This window comes from Phymastichus coffea, unplaced genomic scaffold, assembly GCF_024137745.1.
Source record: "Phymastichus coffea isolate CEN01 unplaced genomic scaffold, Cenicafe_Pcof_1.1 PCOF00020, whole genome shotgun sequence".
NCBI lineage: Eukaryota > Metazoa > Arthropoda > Insecta > Hymenoptera > Eulophidae > Phymastichus > Phymastichus coffea.
Genome location: NW_026706831.1, coordinates 587149 through 604776, shown reverse-complemented (window position 1 = coordinate 604776; position 17628 = coordinate 587149). Strand labels below are relative to the sequence as shown.

The 17628-nt window shown below is 31.2% G+C and overlaps 3 protein-coding genes across 6 annotated transcripts; 1 reads left to right on the top strand and 2 right to left on the bottom strand.

Moving 5' to 3' along the window:
- Positions 1-2499: 2499 nt before the first annotated feature.
- Positions 2500-5668, top strand: LOC131675352 (mismatch repair endonuclease PMS2). 4 transcript variants are annotated; one of them, XM_058954297.1, is made up of 6 exons: positions 2500-2742; positions 2825-2984; positions 3059-4539; positions 4621-4870; positions 5063-5364; positions 5553-5668. In XM_058954297.1, exons 1-6 carry the CDS (start codon positions 2677-2679, stop codon positions 5562-5564), a joined length of 2271 nt encoding a protein of 756 aa, XP_058810280.1. In that variant the 5' UTR covers positions 2500-2676; the 3' UTR covers positions 5565-5668. The 4 variants fall into 4 exon arrangements, with proteins under 4 accessions (XP_058810280.1, XP_058810281.1, XP_058810278.1 ...); XM_058954298.1 differs by lacking the exon at positions 5553-5668 and adding an exon at positions 5486-5532; XM_058954296.1 differs by lacking the exon at positions 5553-5668 and having other exon boundaries at positions 2507-2526; positions 2646-2742; positions 5063-5517.
- On the bottom strand, positions 5406-7792 carry LOC131675353 (glutamate-rich WD repeat-containing protein 1). The gene is made up of 4 exons (XM_058954299.1): positions 7567-7792; positions 6677-7192; positions 6173-6580; positions 5406-6007 (listed from the first exon to the last, which is right to left on the bottom strand). Exons 2-4 carry the CDS (start codon positions 7189-7191, stop codon positions 5518-5520), a joined length of 1413 nt encoding a protein of 470 aa, XP_058810282.1. The 5' UTR covers position 7192; positions 7567-7792; the 3' UTR covers positions 5406-5517.
- Positions 7793-8860: 1068 nt separating this feature from the next.
- On the bottom strand, positions 8861-10656 carry LOC131675366 (diphosphoinositol polyphosphate phosphohydrolase 1). The gene is made up of 3 exons (XM_058954324.1): positions 9957-10656; positions 9694-9849; positions 8861-9597 (listed from the first exon to the last, which is right to left on the bottom strand). Exons 1-3 carry the CDS (start codon positions 10053-10055, stop codon positions 9298-9300), a joined length of 555 nt encoding a protein of 184 aa, XP_058810307.1. The 5' UTR covers positions 10056-10656; the 3' UTR covers positions 8861-9297.
- Between the last annotated feature and the right edge of the window lie 6972 nt (positions 10657-17628).

Here is a 17628-nt window from a genome sequence, read left to right as displayed (position 1 = left end):
TGATATTTATGAGTGTCAAAATTTTCCACAAGACTGGAGTGACTATTTAGTTATTTTTATTCCTAAAGCAAACTCTTGCAAAGTTAGACCCATATCGGTGGCCTCGAATATTTTGAAAATTATGGAAAAACTTGTTAAAAAAAGACTCCAATGGACAGAAAAATTTGATATTTTGTCCCCATCTCAATTTGGTTTTAGGAAGAACAAATCATGCATTGATAATTTAAGCATTCTAACGAGCGATATTCAAAGGAATTTTTTCACAAAAAATTCAGTTTCTGCCCTTTTCTTAGATATCAAAATTACAATGATGTTATTCCTGACATTTTGATTGACGATCTTATTGAATTGAAGTTACCTAAAAAAATGATTAGCTTTATTAAAAATGTTATTTTTGAACGCAAAGTCACGTTTTGTACATTCACAAAAATTATTGAAAAAATTGTCAATAAGGGTCTTCCACAAGGGAGTAAGCAAGCCCACTTCTGTATGCGATTTATGCGAGAATGATTTACCGAATTGTATGCGACATTTTGTCTATTCTAGAATTTACGGACGATATAGTCATTTATAATAATAACAAAATTAGCCATATTGAGCAGTTGTCTACACTAGAAGTTGGGTATAACAAAATTTCAACTTTGCTAAAATCCAGAGGATTAGAATTTGCTCCGGAAAAATACGTGCTCATGACTTTCGACAACTCAATGAAGCGTATTGATAAGTCTACCTTTATCATTATAGATAATCACAGAATTACTCTCTCTCTGAAGAAGTTAAGTTCTTAGGATTAACGTTAGATCGTCGCCTTAGTTGGAATTCACACACCAAGAAATTAGCTAATAGCTGTTTATTCAAATTGAAAGTTTTCAGCTTTTTACGATCTACCTGGTGGGGCGCTGATCCGAGGTCTTTGTTGTTGTTGTACATAGCATTAATTAGATCTAAGATTGAATATGAAAGTTTTATTATATCACCATGCAATAACAAATATATTTTAAGATTACAAAAAATCCAGAATTCGGCCATAAGAATTACGATGGGCTACAGAACCAGTACTCCAATCAATGTTTTGGTTGCTGAATCCAAAATTCCGTATTTACAATGCAGATTTAAGCTGAACTGTTTTAAATATATTCTTAAATGTATGGCCTATAATCAGTATCAAATTATAAATAATCTAGAGGAGATTATTCAGTTTAATGATTATTTTATTTCTGCGAATAATTTTTCTAGCTCCCTTATGGCTGAATGTTATGAAAAAGTTTGGTTCCTCAAAGATTCCTTGATCAGTTCAAATAAGCATATCAAATATCTCAAAGATTTTAACTATCTCCTGTACACGCCTTCAATTCTGTTAGATGAGGGTAAGAAAATTAATAGCTCTAAATCTCCTAATGATCAGTTTAACACTTTATTTCCTGAAAATTCTGATTGTACATTTGTGTTTACTGACGGATCCAAAATTACAGAAAACAGTAAGACATATGTCGGCTTTGCTGCTTGGAGCAAATGTCAAGATTTATGCTTTGAATATGGAATTTTGGATTCAGCATCAATTTTTACAGCTGAATGTACATCTCTCTTATTGGTTGTAGAAAAAATTATTGATAAAGGCTCCGGCAACTATATCATTTTTTCAGACTCAGAAAGTGTTCTTAGAGCTTTAATGTCGTATTCATGTGATTCAGTACTAATCATTAATCTTAGATGTAAATTAGCACAAGCGAGCGATAAAAACATTCTAATAAAATTAGCATGGGTTCCTGCTCAGTGCTCACGTGGGTATCCATGGTAATGAAGTTGTTGATCTTAAAGCTAAAGCTGCAGCCAAAAATGGCCACCTAATCGCAATGAATAGGTTTCAATGTCTGATTTTTTAAACATTCCTAAAAATATATGCAAAGAAGAGAATGAAAATATAACAATGAGCTTAAGTTCCTCAAAATGTTCTTTTTTCTTTGAAAACTTTTATACAGCTGACAGTAAACCTTGATTCTTTGATCTAGGTCTGCCACGCAAAGCAATAGTTTCCATTAGCAGGATTAGATCTAACCACACCTCCCTAAACTTGAGTCTATTTAGAAAGAACTATTTATTTATTAAGTATTTATTTATTTATCTATTTATTTATTAAGTAGCTTGTGTCAATGTGGTCAGTCTGATATGATTCCATTGAACACATTTTTTGGGAATGTGCCTTATATAATAAACAAAGAACTGTTCTTCTTAAAGAGATTAGACGTATACATAAATACGGACCCTTCTCCATAATATCTTTATTATCAGAAAAAAATCTTGATTTGATTCAATGTATTGCGCAATTCATTGTTAGTATTAAATGTAAAATATAAGATAAGTTAAGATATATCCTTTGTTCAATATAGTATAAGTTGAACTTCGCGCCTTCTTTAAGGCTTACCTTCATGTAGCATGGCAATGTATATTTTTTATTTTGAATTGTGGCGCATCGGAGTCCTCAGGTACCCACCACAGCCATTAAAACGAAACGAAACGAAACGCAACGTATATTTCATATAAGCCAATAAAATCACCATTCTATTCTATCTGCCTATTATTTTTACCAAGCTTTTCATTTTTCCTCTCACTCTCACGGATTTGGTAACGCTCATTTCTTTTTCCAGTCAAACTACCAAATATTTATTAAAGTGCACTATGAGCACAGAGACTAGAATTTCAGCGATAGATAAAAAGTCAGTGCATCGCATTTGCTCTGGGCAGGTATATTATGATCTAGAAACTTTTAAAAAATGCCTAAATACAAAGTACAGAATTATGAATTGAAAACTTCTTTCTGTTACAGGTAGTACTTGACCTAGCTATAGCAGTCAAAGAACTTGTTGAAAACAGTATAGATAGTGGTGCAACATCTATAGAAATTAAATTAATAGATTATGGGAAAACTTGTATTACAGTGATTGATAATGGTAGTGGTGTTCTTGAAACAGATTTTGAGGGACTTGGTAATATACTTTTTGAAACAGATTTAGTACATTATTTTTTTTGAAATAATATATTTTATCAAATATTATTCCAGGATTAAAACATCATACATCTAAATTAAGAGAATTTTCTGACTTGTTAGAAGTAGAAACCTTTGGATTCCGTGGAGAAGCATTAAGTTCACTCTGCTCTCTATCCAAATTGAATATTGTAACAAGACATTTTACATCGCAATATGCTTTTGATTTGTATTTTGATAAAAATGGCATTCTAACAAAAAAGAAAGAATGTGCAAGACAGCAAGGCACAACAGTACACGTTAGAGACATATTTAAAAATTTGCCTGTAAGAGCAAATGAATTTGAAAGAAACATAAAAAAAGAATTTGCTAAGATGATTCAAGTTTTATATAGCTACTGTTTAGTTTCAACTGGTATAAAAATTGTTTGTACCAACAGCTTGGGAAATAAATCACCTAATGTTGTAGTGGCTACTAATGGAGTAAATAATGTACTAGATAATATTACATCAGTATTTGGCAGAAAGGCACGAAAAAATTTGATTGAAGTACCAATGCAACTACCTAATGAAGAAATTTTAGAAGAATATAATTTGTCGAAGGATGTATTAATAAATTTTACATGGACATGTTTTGTCAGTAGTAGCAATCATACTCTTGGCCGATCTTCACCAGATCGACAGTTTTTTTATGTAAATGGTAGACCTTGTGATCCCACAAAAATCAACAAATTGATTAACCATACATATCATAAATATAATAACAAACAATATCCATTTGTCTTCTTAAATATTCAACTTGATCAAAGTTGTGCAGATGTTAATGTTACACCAGATAAACGAACAATATTATTTACTGAAGAGCAATTGCTTCTGGCAACTATCAAGTTTAGTTTTGATAAAGCATGGTATGATATTCAAGGTACTTTTACTGTTAAAACTTTAGATCAGTTGAATTTGCAAAGTTATAAGAGAAGTATTCCAGATTCTATAGAATATCACCCTCCAATGAAAAAACCACACATTGAAAATTTAAAACATAAACCTAATATAAATAAAGATTCATGTTCAGTATTAGAAAGCATAAAGACGAAACTAAATCTTAACCATAATGAAAAAAGTACAGTTACTAAAGGGACTAATGCACAGGTAGTTTTAATAAAAGACAAAATAAATAATTATCAATTCAAACAAAATTATAGCCATCAAGAGGAAAATGGTAGAGATCTAAAATATGAAGCAAAAAATGATACGAACATATATAACGATTTAGAATACAGAGAAGAATTGAATATTAAAAATGAACAAACAGAAATCTTTAAAAATCAAAATGATAAGCACATTGACAATAAAATAATTTTGAAAACTAAATTACCAGATGTTGAAATGATTATTAATTTTGAAATTATAAAGAAAAAATTAAAAGAATCCAAAGAGATACAACATTCTAAGCAAATATTAGAAAATAGAGTAAAATATAAATCACATTTAAATTCTAAAACATGCGATATTGAAAAAGAATTAGAAAATGAATTGAAAACAGGATCATTTGAAAAGGTTCGTTCATTCTACCTCTGTGGTGAATTTGTTTTGCATGCCATGAACAGATAATTTTATCAATTCCCAACTTATTTCCAGATGCATATCATAGGCCAATTTAATTTAGGTTTTATTTTGACAAAACTTGATAACGATATATTCATTATTGATCAACATGCAAGCGACGAAAAATACCGTTTTGAAAAATTGTCTAATGAAACAAAATTGAAAACCCAGAAACTAATTATACCAAAACCACTTAATTTTGCTACTTTAAATGAATCAATTCTCATAGAAAATCAATATATATTTGAAAGTAATGGTTTTACATTCAACATAAATCAGAATGGTAAATCAAACAATTATGATAAACAGTTAGAAAAATGAATCTTCAATAGTATTTAAAAGCTTAAAGTATAAATATTTATATTACTATGTACATCAGAATACTACTAATATTTTGAAGATTCACAAAAACTAAAGTAAAAATGTAAATAACTAAAGCACGAAATGTTAAATTTATATATTACTCTGATTCTAGGTGACCCTGGTCACAAGATAAGCCTTACAGGAATGCCTGTTAGTTTTGGATGGCAGTTTGGACAAGAAGATATCGAAGAATTAATTTTCCTTATTAGAGAAGGTGGTAATGATGGTACCGGTAGCAATATTATTCCTAGGCCTAGTAGAGTACAACAAATGTTAGCATCGAGAGCTTGTCGAGGTGCAGTTATGATAGGAAAAGCTTTAAATTTAAATGACATGAACAGATTATTAATGCAAATGGGTCAAATGAAAAATCCTTGGAACTGTCCTCATGGAAGACCAACTCTTAGACATCTAGTATCCTTAACATTTTTAAATAAATAAATATTCTTCCAATTTACAATTCATAAATCACTATAATTAAAAATTTTTATGACAAAATGTTCGATAACATTTACTTAAAACTAATTTATTGTAGTAATAATTAAATTCTCGATTTGTATAAAAAAATTAAACGCTAATTGTTCTGAAAATATTGAAACCAGATAGTGCAGTAGAAATGATTGTTCCTGGACACTGAGGATGCCAGTGTAACTCTTTTACATCAGTTTGTCCTTGATGAATGAAAAGTAATTGAGGTGGTAATTTTGCAATATCTTCATCATTATTTTCTTCGGTTTGATCAGCTTCTACAGATAAATCCCATTGTGTAATTTGGTTATCAGCTCCTCCAGAAGCAAACACTGTTGCTTCTTCAGGATGCCATTCTACAGTTGTTACTGGTGCTGTGTGCTGTTTGAATGTAGCAAGAGAAGATGCTCCATCATTAGTAAATTGTCGCAAGTCCCACACTTTGATTGCTCCATCATCACCACCCGAAACAAGAAACTTTGTTTCTTTCCTATTCCAAGATATAACGTTCACATCAGCTGAGTGAGCATCTAATGCTGTTAGCATGCAGGCGTTATGGGGATTAACTCTAGTATCCCATATTTTTATACTAAAACATTTTCAATCCATGAATTATAAGACTATTTACTACATTGTATTAAATATTGTAAATAATAAAATAAAATGAAATTCGTATAAAAAATTGAAAGTGTTATATTTTTATGAATTACATAATACTCTAGACAATAAAACAATTTTTAGGATGATTGAATACCTTTTATCTACAGAACATGATGCTAATACATGTCTTTCATTTGGAGACCACTGTAAATCCTCAACACTAAAAGGAACATGAGAGCTATATGGTCTTTGATCAACATTCCAACTCTGAGTTCCTCCATTGTCACTGCATCGCCAAATATGAATATTTCCTTTGCAATCACCAGTAGCTAATGTACCAGTCTCTGTGTGACACCAATCTATTCCATATCCTTCACTTAGATGTCCTTTGAAAGTGAAAATTGGCTTAACTGAAGTTTCTGCTTTTTCATATTTCTTTTGATATGCTGATAATAAACTTTGACTATCTACAGATCTCAGTTCTTCATTCAAATTCCATAAGCTAACACGTCCTAATTCACTCCAACTTGCTGCTAATGTGGTGTTTCCAATTTGAGTACATCTGTTTCAAATCATTATTCATAAAATGTTTGCTTTCTTTGTTTTATAGTATTACTAAGAATTTAATGATTATTTGTAATAAAGGTTTATCACCTACCGTACTCTATTTACACATCCTTGATGCCTGATTGATGCCACACTCATTACTGGAGATTTTGTATTATCCTCATCTTCAGAGTCACTCGAATCATCATCAGATTCATTTTTAGCATGAATTCCATGTAAGTTTGACATTTTTATAACAAGAAGATTATTGACATTTGCTCTTGGAGCCTGAGTACCAGCTATTAAGTACATTGACATAGGATAAGTTTCTCTTAAATTTCCTAAGTCATCTTTTATCACATCAAAACTTAGACATGGTGCACCAGTCTGTGCTTGATGAAGAATGCGGTATGCAGATTCATCCACTACAAGTTCTTCTCCTTCTTCTAGTTCATTTCCTGGTAAAAAAACTTTTTTTGTTTTCATATCATCATCTTCATATTCTCCTTCACTCATGTCGTTATCATCTTGACTGTCATCATTACTACTACTACTACTACTACTACTACTACTAGTAGTATCATCATACTCCATTTCTTCAGTCTGTTTATCTTCTATTTTTTTCATACTAGATAAATTTTTAAAAATTAGTTTATGTGAGAATATAATTTTTTTTACTGAATAGTCATGTAACGTTCAATTTTCTAAATTGAAATTTAATTTAATGACAGATAAATTACTCTACAAATATGCATCTACAATAAAAGATTTGAAGATATAAAAAATAATTATATGAATGTATTTTAAACAGTGTTGTTTGCAATCTACATTATATATTAATACTGTTGAGAAAATATGAATTTATAAATCAATGCATAACCTTAAAATATGATGCTTAATCCACATGGTAAATATTTTCGTAAATACCAGATGAAATACGAATTATCCAATACAAATATAGTAATTCTGATAATTAACATAAGGTTTTTTTAAAGTACTTACGTATAACCGATTTATATTTAAAAAAAGTTACTTTTTCTCTTTGTTGTATATAATCACAATAACTCAAATAAATTGCTCTTGTACGATAAATCCACAACTGGCACTCCTAGCAGTACCAGGCCTAGGCAGCACTCTGGTACTCAGCGTCAGCACTCTTAGCAGAGGTTCAGCAGTTAGTATAGCGTCTATCTATTGGCGATCGCAAAGTTGACAACAGCGCCAGTAATAACATTATAGGAGACGCTGTGGTGAAATTCCGAAGCTGCTTAAAGGGTAAAACAATTTTACATTATTTATAGAATTTGTTTACAGCAAAGTACAGAAAACTTTTTCACAGTTTAACACGAACTGGACCCCTTAAGATCTAATGTCCATGATTGCGAAGAATGCGAAGAATGATGAAAATTATAAATCTACTACATTAACATTACAATAATATATTATATTTGCCCATCTTTTTTCACCATAGTATAAACGTCCGATGACTGATGTCCGACGTCCGATATTTTCTTATGTAGAAAGTTCCTTTATAGGTAAAAAAAAAACACTTGAATACCAATTCTCTACTATTATAGGCCCGCATGAATAATTAAATCTACCCTGACTTAGATTATTCGTAAATTATGAATTAAAATATAAAATAACGAGAGAGATTTTTAATGATTTTTCATTGTAAAAAATCAAAACTACTTGTTAATTCTGATTACAGGTAATTTGAACGCATTTGGAACTCAGGAATATTTTATTTAATTAATTTGCACTGTGTTCTTATGTTATTGATTTTCAAGCTTTTGGCTTCATCTGAAGTCTGAGCTTCTTTCCTTGATCACCAGGTCGGCGCATCAGAATCGTTGAATGAGTTAAATCTCCTCTCCCTCTATAATCTCGTATTACTATTTATATTTATACGCGCTATTCGGTACTAAATAAAGTTTATTACATAACGGAAAATTAAGTGTGGCATTACATTTGATACCAAAATGATACTTATAAAAAATCTGTTCCCTTTGTTATATTTATTGTTAAAAAGTTATAAGCAATATTTTACTAATTTATTATATTGTCAATTTTCACCATATATAAACCCATGACTATATGACTGGTTGATAAAGTAGTGTTGTAGAACTAAACGTACCGGTAATCGTTAACCAATAATTTATACTATTTATTAAATTATAGCAAATGTTATGTGGTCAACTGAAATAAAAATATAATTCCCTACAAATAGCATTTATTATAATAAAATCTACTATTACCTAATAAGAGTAAACAAGAGAAAATTGATGAAAGAATTTTATTTATTACATGAAAAATGTAGACATAGTTAGTGTTGTATTTGATCTATCTATTATCATCAGTCATATGACTGTGAACATATGTAAATTCACTCAGACCTAAACCTATGACATACTATAGCATTTCTTCTATGCTATTAGTTAAAAAAATGTAGCACAAAAATATTTATACCAATACAACAACTAATCATTAAAAATATTCAGTTTAAATTAGAATTTTTTATAAGAGAGACTATAAGAAAAGAATTGATCTAATTGTTCCTGTCTGGACCAATTTATTAGCAATTCATATTAATAATTAGCATAATTAATAGTTATATGTATAAAATACAGCAGTAATAATTATTATAATCCTCACAAAGGACAGTTGGGACAAGTGTTTGAGATTGGATGGAGATGTTTGCTGGCCTCATACAAATTAATGATACTTGGAACATTAACTGTGCTTGTTAAAATGAGGGTTGTTTGCAGAATTGTTGACCAATTGGATAGGTGCTATTGGACTGTGCGGATATTGCGCCAGAGGCATGCTGGAGCTATTGCGACGAGGGTTTGTGTTGTGTAGGCTGTGTATGTAAGAGCGTTGAACAGGTTTGTGTTGTGCGAGTTGGAGCAAAGCCTCTGGTATTGAGAACCACTTGCGCTTACGGCCAATGGAACGCGAATCTTCCCACTCAGGTAATTCCTCTGTAACTCGCATGACCCAGACTTGGGTTCTGTGCTTATGTTCATCATTCTGTTGTATCGAAAAAAGAGACAAAGATTAGATTAATCAACTATGTCTTAATGAAAAAGTAATAGAAATATTATGAAGGAAGTTGCTAAAATATACCTCAAAAATGCCAAGGCATCTGCCTAACTGTCCGAGAACTCCAGCTTCTTCTCTTACTTCTCGGAGAGCCGTGACTGCAGGCTCTTCTTCTGGTTCAACACCTCCTCCAGGAACAATCCAGCTGTTCGGCCTTCGACTAGATGTTACTAACAGAACCTGACAAATTTGAAGAAAACAGGTCAGAAGGGTACAAGAGGAAGCAGAGAGGGAGCACTTAACTATAAAGTAAACAAGCAAAAAAACGAAAAACAAATGTAAATTACCTCTTCCTCGAGGTCATTCTTAACGCAAATGCAAGCTGCCCTGCGCCGGTAACCCTCGGAATCATAGATACGAATGGAGTTGGGCTTCTCCTTGACCATTTTCGAAGGAGGGTTATAGTGTCAGTACAAAAAGTAGTGGCACCAGACCATTCCCAAACGCGCGGCGCCGCTTCAATGTTCGTCAAACGGCCAGCGAGGCCGAACCTCGCTCCCGCACTGTTGCACTCGAGGTCGCGGTTAGCATGTTCATCGGTGCACCAAAGAAATCAACTGAGCCGTGCTGGCAGTTTTGATGACGGTTTCAACAGCCGCGAACAGTCGCGGCCACTTACACCTCTTCGATACCTACTTGACTCCGCACTGCCTGCACTGGCAACTGCTGCTACACTGGATATATAGCTGTCTTTCTTATAACCTCAAAGCATGGTTGGGGAGTAAGCTGCTGCTGACGGATGAGTCCGCGAAATCAACTTTATCATTAGGTTAACTAAACTATTTGTAAGAATTAGTCTTGAACGGAATAATGCTGCTTATATTTTACTGGTCGACTGAATCGAAGCTCGGCATTCGGCACGATTCGGCAATAGGCGGCAACTTGGCACATCCGTACACCAATTCGTTGTAGAGTTCGTTGCCGACTGCCGTCACTGACCTGCTGCTGACTTTATACTAGCATGTCCCCTCGCTCCCACTCTTGTCTTTTTGCGCACACTCCACCTCTCCGTCTAACACTCTCTATGTGCGTGTGTATATGTGTATATGCTGCGTGTGTAGACACGTGCATAGATTTTCGCAGCTAATCTTACCCAGTCCGTATAAAGTATTAGGTATAAGTGTATATATATATATATATATATATATATATATGAAACACTGCACTCCATCCCTATCAGTCTATATCTCTGTCTCTCTCTTAATTTCCTTTTCTACCTCAGCATGCTACATGTCGGTTGATACACCATATCTGATACAATGAATACGCTAGTCTGAACTCTCTTTTTGTAATAGTAGTTTTAAGCGCAATTCGCGTGAGGTACATAATAGTTATTTATGCGTCAGTAGCGTAACAACACGATTATGCTGGGGGAGTATGTTTGTAGCGCGGGATAGTATATACGAGCCAAGGCAGGCGCGAGCTTCGCTTTATTTTACACTATTGACACGTTTGTTACGCTGTTGACGATTAAAAATTTTTCAATTCTGACAAATGACGTATAAGGATTTTGCGTGCAGGTGACACTCCATTGGTAAATAGGTCTCGTACGACGAAACTATTTACGGATTTTTCAATTGTTTATTCTTTAATTATTTTCAGTACAAAATTTCATTTTCGAGTATTATAATTTTACAATAAAATAACATTTTGTTTCTTCATTCTTAATTAAATTTTTGAAATATTACAATTACAATGTCAGAGATATATAATATTTTTGTCAATTGGTTACAAAGATTTTTTCATAGTTATTTATACATCAACAGCGTATCGAGTGCCATTACACCGGAGAAGAAAATGTTTTCAGCTCGGGATAGTATAAAAGCCGAGGCAGCGAGCATAGCGAGTACTTCTCCGGTATGAAGTCGCTCGTTGTTGCTCTGTTATTTATTACACTATAATAGTTACCATGATCATTGCGCGTGCTGAAAAATTTCAAATCGTACAAGGTTTATAAATAATTTCAAATTCTCGCGCTATTTCATTACGTCATATCAACAACCCAATCACGTATCATAACTTCTATCTCCAACTAACCAATCACAATCAATAGAGGTTTCCCTTCTTATCTCGCGCAAACAGGAAATGTTTATCAGGCAGCCTGATCGATATATTATGGCCTGATGATTTTCTCTAATTAGAGACTGAATTGGGTTGTAATGGCGCACGAGTCCAAACTTGACCAAGCCTACCCGCAATTAACATGAAATGTCTGAAAGTCTACTTAGTTATCTTTATATAGTCAAGAGATATCTTGAAAAATATTTTTGACCATTAGTTTATGATGTCTTCAAGACATCGAATATCCATCGTTAACCCTGTAAACAAAAAGATGTCTGTAAGATGAATTTCAGATAACTTTTTAAAGATTCTAGACGTCTTTCTAGATTTCAAAATGATGTGATTTCTATACGTCTAGAGACATTAAATGTCCACCTTGAAATCGTCTTGTTAACGTCTTTGTAGATAACCTAAGACATCCTTTAAGACGTTGGCGAAAGATAGCTGTAAGATATTTCTTTAAACATTTATAATGATCTTATATATGGGTTATTCTTGGCTATTTCGATTGATTTATAACCCTTAGGTTACGGATTTTTTTCTAATTTGGCACAATTGTTGTACACATGAAAGTGAGATTTTTCCCAAATTTTGACGTCGACACATTAATTACACCAAAAGTTATTAACAATTAAAAAAATGATAAAAAATTTTCAAACGGCTATATTTTAAAAACTAATAAAGATATCGAAGTCGGATTTTTTTCAAAATACTTATAATGCCTTAAAATTTCGAAATAATTACAACAATAAACAATAAAAAAATTTTTTCGAAAGTTATTAACTTTTTGTTTAAACAATTGCTAATATCTCAAAAAGTATATATATATTTTTTAAATATTCTTGCTCCTGCGTGTCCATGAGGATTTTTGCTATCAAAATCAATCATAAAATCAAGGGCCCGACATATCGGAAAGCGTAGGCCTAATCAAAAGAAGATGCCTCGGTGTACGTCGCAACGGCAGCGGGACGTCTTCGTGGTCTTACGCTAAGGCATTTTCTCCTAATTAGGGCTACACATATATATATCAAATGTTTTAGATTTCAAATTTTTTTATTTTTATTAAATATATTAATTTTATAAAATTACATTAGACAATGAGTATTAGTACAATGAATTGCAAATGCATGTAAATAATAATAGCGTGCTTATCTATTAGATATAATAACATAGACAATTTATATTAATCATTGCATTAGTCTATAAATCAAGTCACTGCATTTATTATGTACAAAGTAGCAATCTTTAAAACTAAAGAATAAAGAAGTTATAAAATAATTAAATTGTTAGATGATAAAATTTGTAATAATGAAAAGAAGGGAAATAGTGAGAGATGGACTTAATTTTAATTATATTCAGCAACGTTTCGTCAGCAGATTTGCTGACCTCTTCAGGATTTGTTAACAAAAAAACAACAAATTATTAACAATAAAGTTACAAATCTAATTTTATTGGCTTTCGTCCTACATAACATAATTTTTCTTTAAACTTTTGGCCTTATATCTTTTAATGAAAAAATTATGTAAATAATTTATATAATATGTCATTTCTTATAGATTTTTATCTCTTTCGAATGGCGTGAAGGAAATTTTTCCAAATCATAAGCCGGAAAATTTATAGGCCGTTTTCCCGAAAAATTGACGAATTCTTTACTTTTTTAAATAGGTTTATTTTGACATGGAAAAAACGATAAAAAGTGTCATAGATGTTTGGCTGTAAGATATCCAATCTTTAAAATCCCGGTAGTCTCATTTCGAAATTCCAAATGGCAAACACAGAACGGCGTCCGAATAAAGAGAAAATTTTTTTTTCCTACATTGAATTTCCTACATTGAAAATCCCATGAATTTTTTTCTCAAAAACTATCAAGTTTTTATTATACTATTATTTACTATAGCGCTTTTTATTATGGATATCACGTCTTTTTGCCGAGAAAATACTTTTGTCTTTACCCGACACTTATCGTGTGGTGGCAAACGTGAATCAAAGGGTCATTTTTACTTTTTCTTATTTTTTTTTATTTAAAAATTTTTGTTGTATTTTTTCAAATACATAAAAATTTGTTTGTATTATATCATTGTAATAAAAGGCTCTCAAAATGAAGAATGTTCTTATACAGCATGAGATTCACGTCAGCATGTTTGACAAACGTATTTATTGCATTGCATAAATCAAAGGGGAATTGTCATATTCCAAGAAACATGAAAAAAATGATTATGTTTTACAAAACAAGTCCCACGTGTAACTTTTTTATCCAAATAATTTTTTTCCTTCACTTTATCCTTTTTCACAACCCCCGAAGCTCTTAAACCTAATAATTACAAATGCACGAACAGATCAGAGCTAGTAAAAAAATTATCGCAATATAGGCGGTAAATTTTCACTTTTCACTTTTCTTTTTACTGTTGTGATAAAAACTTTTTCTAACACACCACAAAATCTATTTCCAAAGCGCATTTTGTTAACTTTTCACCTAAGCGACATTTTTTCCACTGTAAATTTCGCAATCAAATATCCATAAGTTCCATCTGTCCTATATTTTTATACCAAACCTTACTGGCTTATTTCGAATAAATTGTTTAATTATTAATCTATCAAAAAATTTAATCATCGCCTTATCAACAGCAATGGCAGTTTGAAAAAAAAAACCAAAATTTTTCAAGTTCTTTCAAAAAATTTCAGATATAGTACGTACACACCAGGCACAGTTATTTTCATTTTATCCATGTTTTTTGGAATATGACAATTCCTCTTTGATTTGTGCAATGTAATAAATACGTTTATCTAACACGCTGGCGTGAATCTCATGCTGTATAGGAACATTTTCAATTTTAAGAGCCTTTTATTGCAATGATATAATACAGAAAAAATGTAATGTATTTGAAAAATATATTTTAAAAATTTTTTTAAATAAAAATAAAAGTAAAAAATGACCTTTTTATATTTATGTTTACCGCTACGCGGTAAGAGTCGGGCAATGACAATAGTATTTTCTCGGTAAAAAGACGCGGTATCCATAATAAAAAGCACTATTTAATATTTATTTTTAGTTCTTCTTAAAGGTCATTTTTATCCTTATGAATTTTTCACAAAACTTAATAGTTTTCGAGATAAAAATTCGTAATGTGGGAAAAAAATTGTTCTCTTTATTCGGACGCCGTTCTGTGTTTGCCATTTTGAATTTCGAAATAAGATCACCGGAATTTGAAAGATTGGACATCTATAACACTTTTTATCGTGGTAGAAATGTGGTGTAAAAATTTTTTCCATTTCAAAATAAACCTTTTAAAAAAAAAACGTAAAAAAATTCGTTAAGTTTTTGGAAAAACGGCCGATAAATTTTCCAACTTATGATTTAGGAAAATTTCCTTTACGCCATTCTAAAGATAGAGATAAAAATAAAAATCTATAAGAAATGATGTTGCATGAATTTTTTACATTATTATGATTATTTGATTAAGAGATATAAGGCCGAAAGTTTGAAGAAAAATTGTGATATTTGAGAGGAAAAGGGTCAACGCGAAAATTCAGACTTTTCATGTGCGAAAACATGATGGACGGGATGAATTCCCCCACCACCGCATCTGGTTTTTGACTTGCAGCACTTTATTTCAAGCCTTCTCACATAACATGAAATATTGCACTGAAAACTTCACTGAAATATTTTATAAAACTTTGCAAAGATATTGTAAAAATATTTGTTAAATAAATTATTAAGTTTCCATTAAACTGTTTTAGTCAAGTTTTGAAACATTTTATGGAAACTTTCCATAACTTTTCAAAAACAATGTTAAAATGATTTCGTGAACAATTTTTGGAATGTTGATAAAAATATTGTATGAAACATTCAGAAACGAATGTTGCACACGAAGAAAGCCATGAGAAATGTTTTTCTGTAATATTGTATAAAAATATTCCAAAAACATTGTCCCAATATTCCCACAAACAATTTCCCGAAATATTGTATAAATAATTTGTGGCAAAAAATGCGTAAATATTTCAGAAACTTATTATGACATTTTCGTTGAAATATTTCGATTAAACTTCGTACAAACTTTGCAAAAACATTGCTCAACTAATTTCATGAAAATTTGTTGGTAATATTTATACAAACATTTCGCGAAACATCGATGAAACATTGCAGAAGTGATTCGTGCAATATTACCGTTCAATATATTTGAGAAAAATGTAGTAATTTTTTGCATAACATTTACCAAAATATTTACGAAAGATTTTGGAAACTTTGTAGCGAAATGTTAGTCTTTGCTTCCGGAAATATTTTATTAGATATCTTAGAAAGATTTCTTAAAATATTGTGTAATATATTTTGAAATAATTCTGTTATTATTTCTAACAGTGGTTTTTGAAAGATTAATAATTTTATTTAATAATTATTTTCCAAAGATGTAAATTTTTTACTGGAGCTTCAATATTATAAGTTGCCCAGTAATTCTAAGGGTGCTCTTATATGGGAGCGGAAAGCGGACAGAGCTCGGCAGCGGGCAGCCGATTAGAACGGACAAAAAGAGAAAGTTTTGTCCGTTGCGTCCCTAGCCGGCGTCTTGCGTGGTGCATCCCTCTTCCCCCTCGCCGCTTCTTTATAGCGTCCCTTTCTATTATTCTAAACATGCTATAATTATAATTTTCTTATATATATATGTTATATATACGCATGTGTACCTTTCCACTCTCGCTTCGCTCGGGCGTAAACGCCACACGAGACAAAAATCTATTTCCCAGCACTTGTATCGTAATGTACTAATTCTCGACAATATTAATTTATATGTCGTGTATATATATATATATATATATGTGTGTGTGTGTGTGTGTGTGTGTGTGTGTGTGTGTGTGTGTGTGTGTGTGTGTGTGTGGGTGTGTGTGTTATATATACATATGTATGTATAACACACACACACACACACACACACACACACACATATATATATATAAGAAAATAAAGAGGTGAAATTTTGAAAATGTAGCAAACATAAAAAACGTATAACTCATTAAGTATCGAATACCACTATATTTACTTCTTTATCTTTATTTTTACGAGAACTGCGACTTAAATAAAAGAAACGCTTAACTCGGCTCCTATTGATCAAAAATAAATTTTTTTTAAATATCCACCGTGAATACAGTTATCCCAATATTCCTATCAGTTTCAATAGTGCAAATATCCGTATTAGTATTAAAATTATCTACTTTATTTTCAGAATCATTACTCAAATTATGTCCTGTATTTTCGTTGTCTTGCTCGTTATTAATTTTTTAAGAAATTACTATCATACATTACTTGATCATCATTTTTTTTACAATAATCTATTAAAATTTTATTTAACCTTCGTTTTGTTATTTGTTTGATAGGTTAGAATATGCTTTTCAATCACTCATTTTTAATAATTTTATAGTTTTTTCTGTTTTTATATTTTTTTATTAAACAATATAATCTCTAATAATAAATAAAATATAATATATTTAATTTTTATGACAGTTACGATAATTAATTTCGTGGGACAATAGGCACAAATAAATCCATGCAGCACGTGTAATGTCGAAAGGACATTTTTTTATGAATTTTATTTTATATAAAAATAAAGACGCCTAAACGATATCTTCCTAATGACATCAATTATTTGAGTTATGAAATAAATTCAACAAGACAAAAAGCACAGATCATTCCAACGAAGATATACGACGTCTGGAAGACGTCTTTTGACATGTCGTTAACCCTTTTCCTCCCAAATAACATAAATTTTTTCGTAACATTCATCCTCATATCTTTTAATGAAAAAATCGTATGAAAAATTTATCAAGCATCACATCTTGTAGATTTCGACCTCCTCTTTCGAATGCCGTTGACAAAATTTACCTAAATTGTAAACCGGAAACGTTATA

Bases quoted from the DNA above. Each gene is read 5' to 3' on its own strand.
- LOC131675352 (XM_058954295.1), top strand. From the start codon at position 2,677: ATGAGCACAGAGACTAGAATTTCAGCGATAGATAAAAAGTCAGTGCAT. The intron at 2,743-2,824 runs GTATATTATGAT...TTTCTGTTACAG, and splicing joins ATCGCATTTGCTCTGGGCAG to GTAGTACTTGACCTAGCTAT. The intron at 4,871-5,062 runs GTAAATCAAACA...CTCTGATTCTAG, and splicing joins ATTCAACATAAATCAGAATG to GTGACCCTGGTCACAAGATA.
- LOC131675353 (XM_058954299.1), bottom strand. From the start codon at position 7,191: ATGAAAAAAATAGAAGATAAACAGACTGAAGAAATGGAGTATGATGAT. The intron at 6,581-6,676 runs GTAGGTGATAAA...GATTTGAAACAG, and splicing joins GGATGTGTAAATAGAGTACG to ATGTACTCAAATTGGAAACA. The intron at 6,008-6,172 runs GTATTCAATCAT...AAAATGTTTTAG, and splicing joins TCATGTTCTGTAGATAAAAG to TATAAAAATATGGGATACTA.
- LOC131675366 (XM_058954324.1), bottom strand. From the start codon at position 10,055: ATGGTCAAGGAGAAGCCCAACTCCATTCGTATCTATGATTCCGAGGGT. The intron at 9,850-9,956 runs GTAATTTACATT...CAAATTTGTCAG, and splicing joins AGAATGACCTCGAGGAAGAG to GTTCTGTTAGTAACATCTAG. The intron at 9,598-9,693 runs GTATATTTTAGC...TCGATACAACAG, and splicing joins GATGCCTTGGCATTTTTGAG to AATGATGAACATAAGCACAG.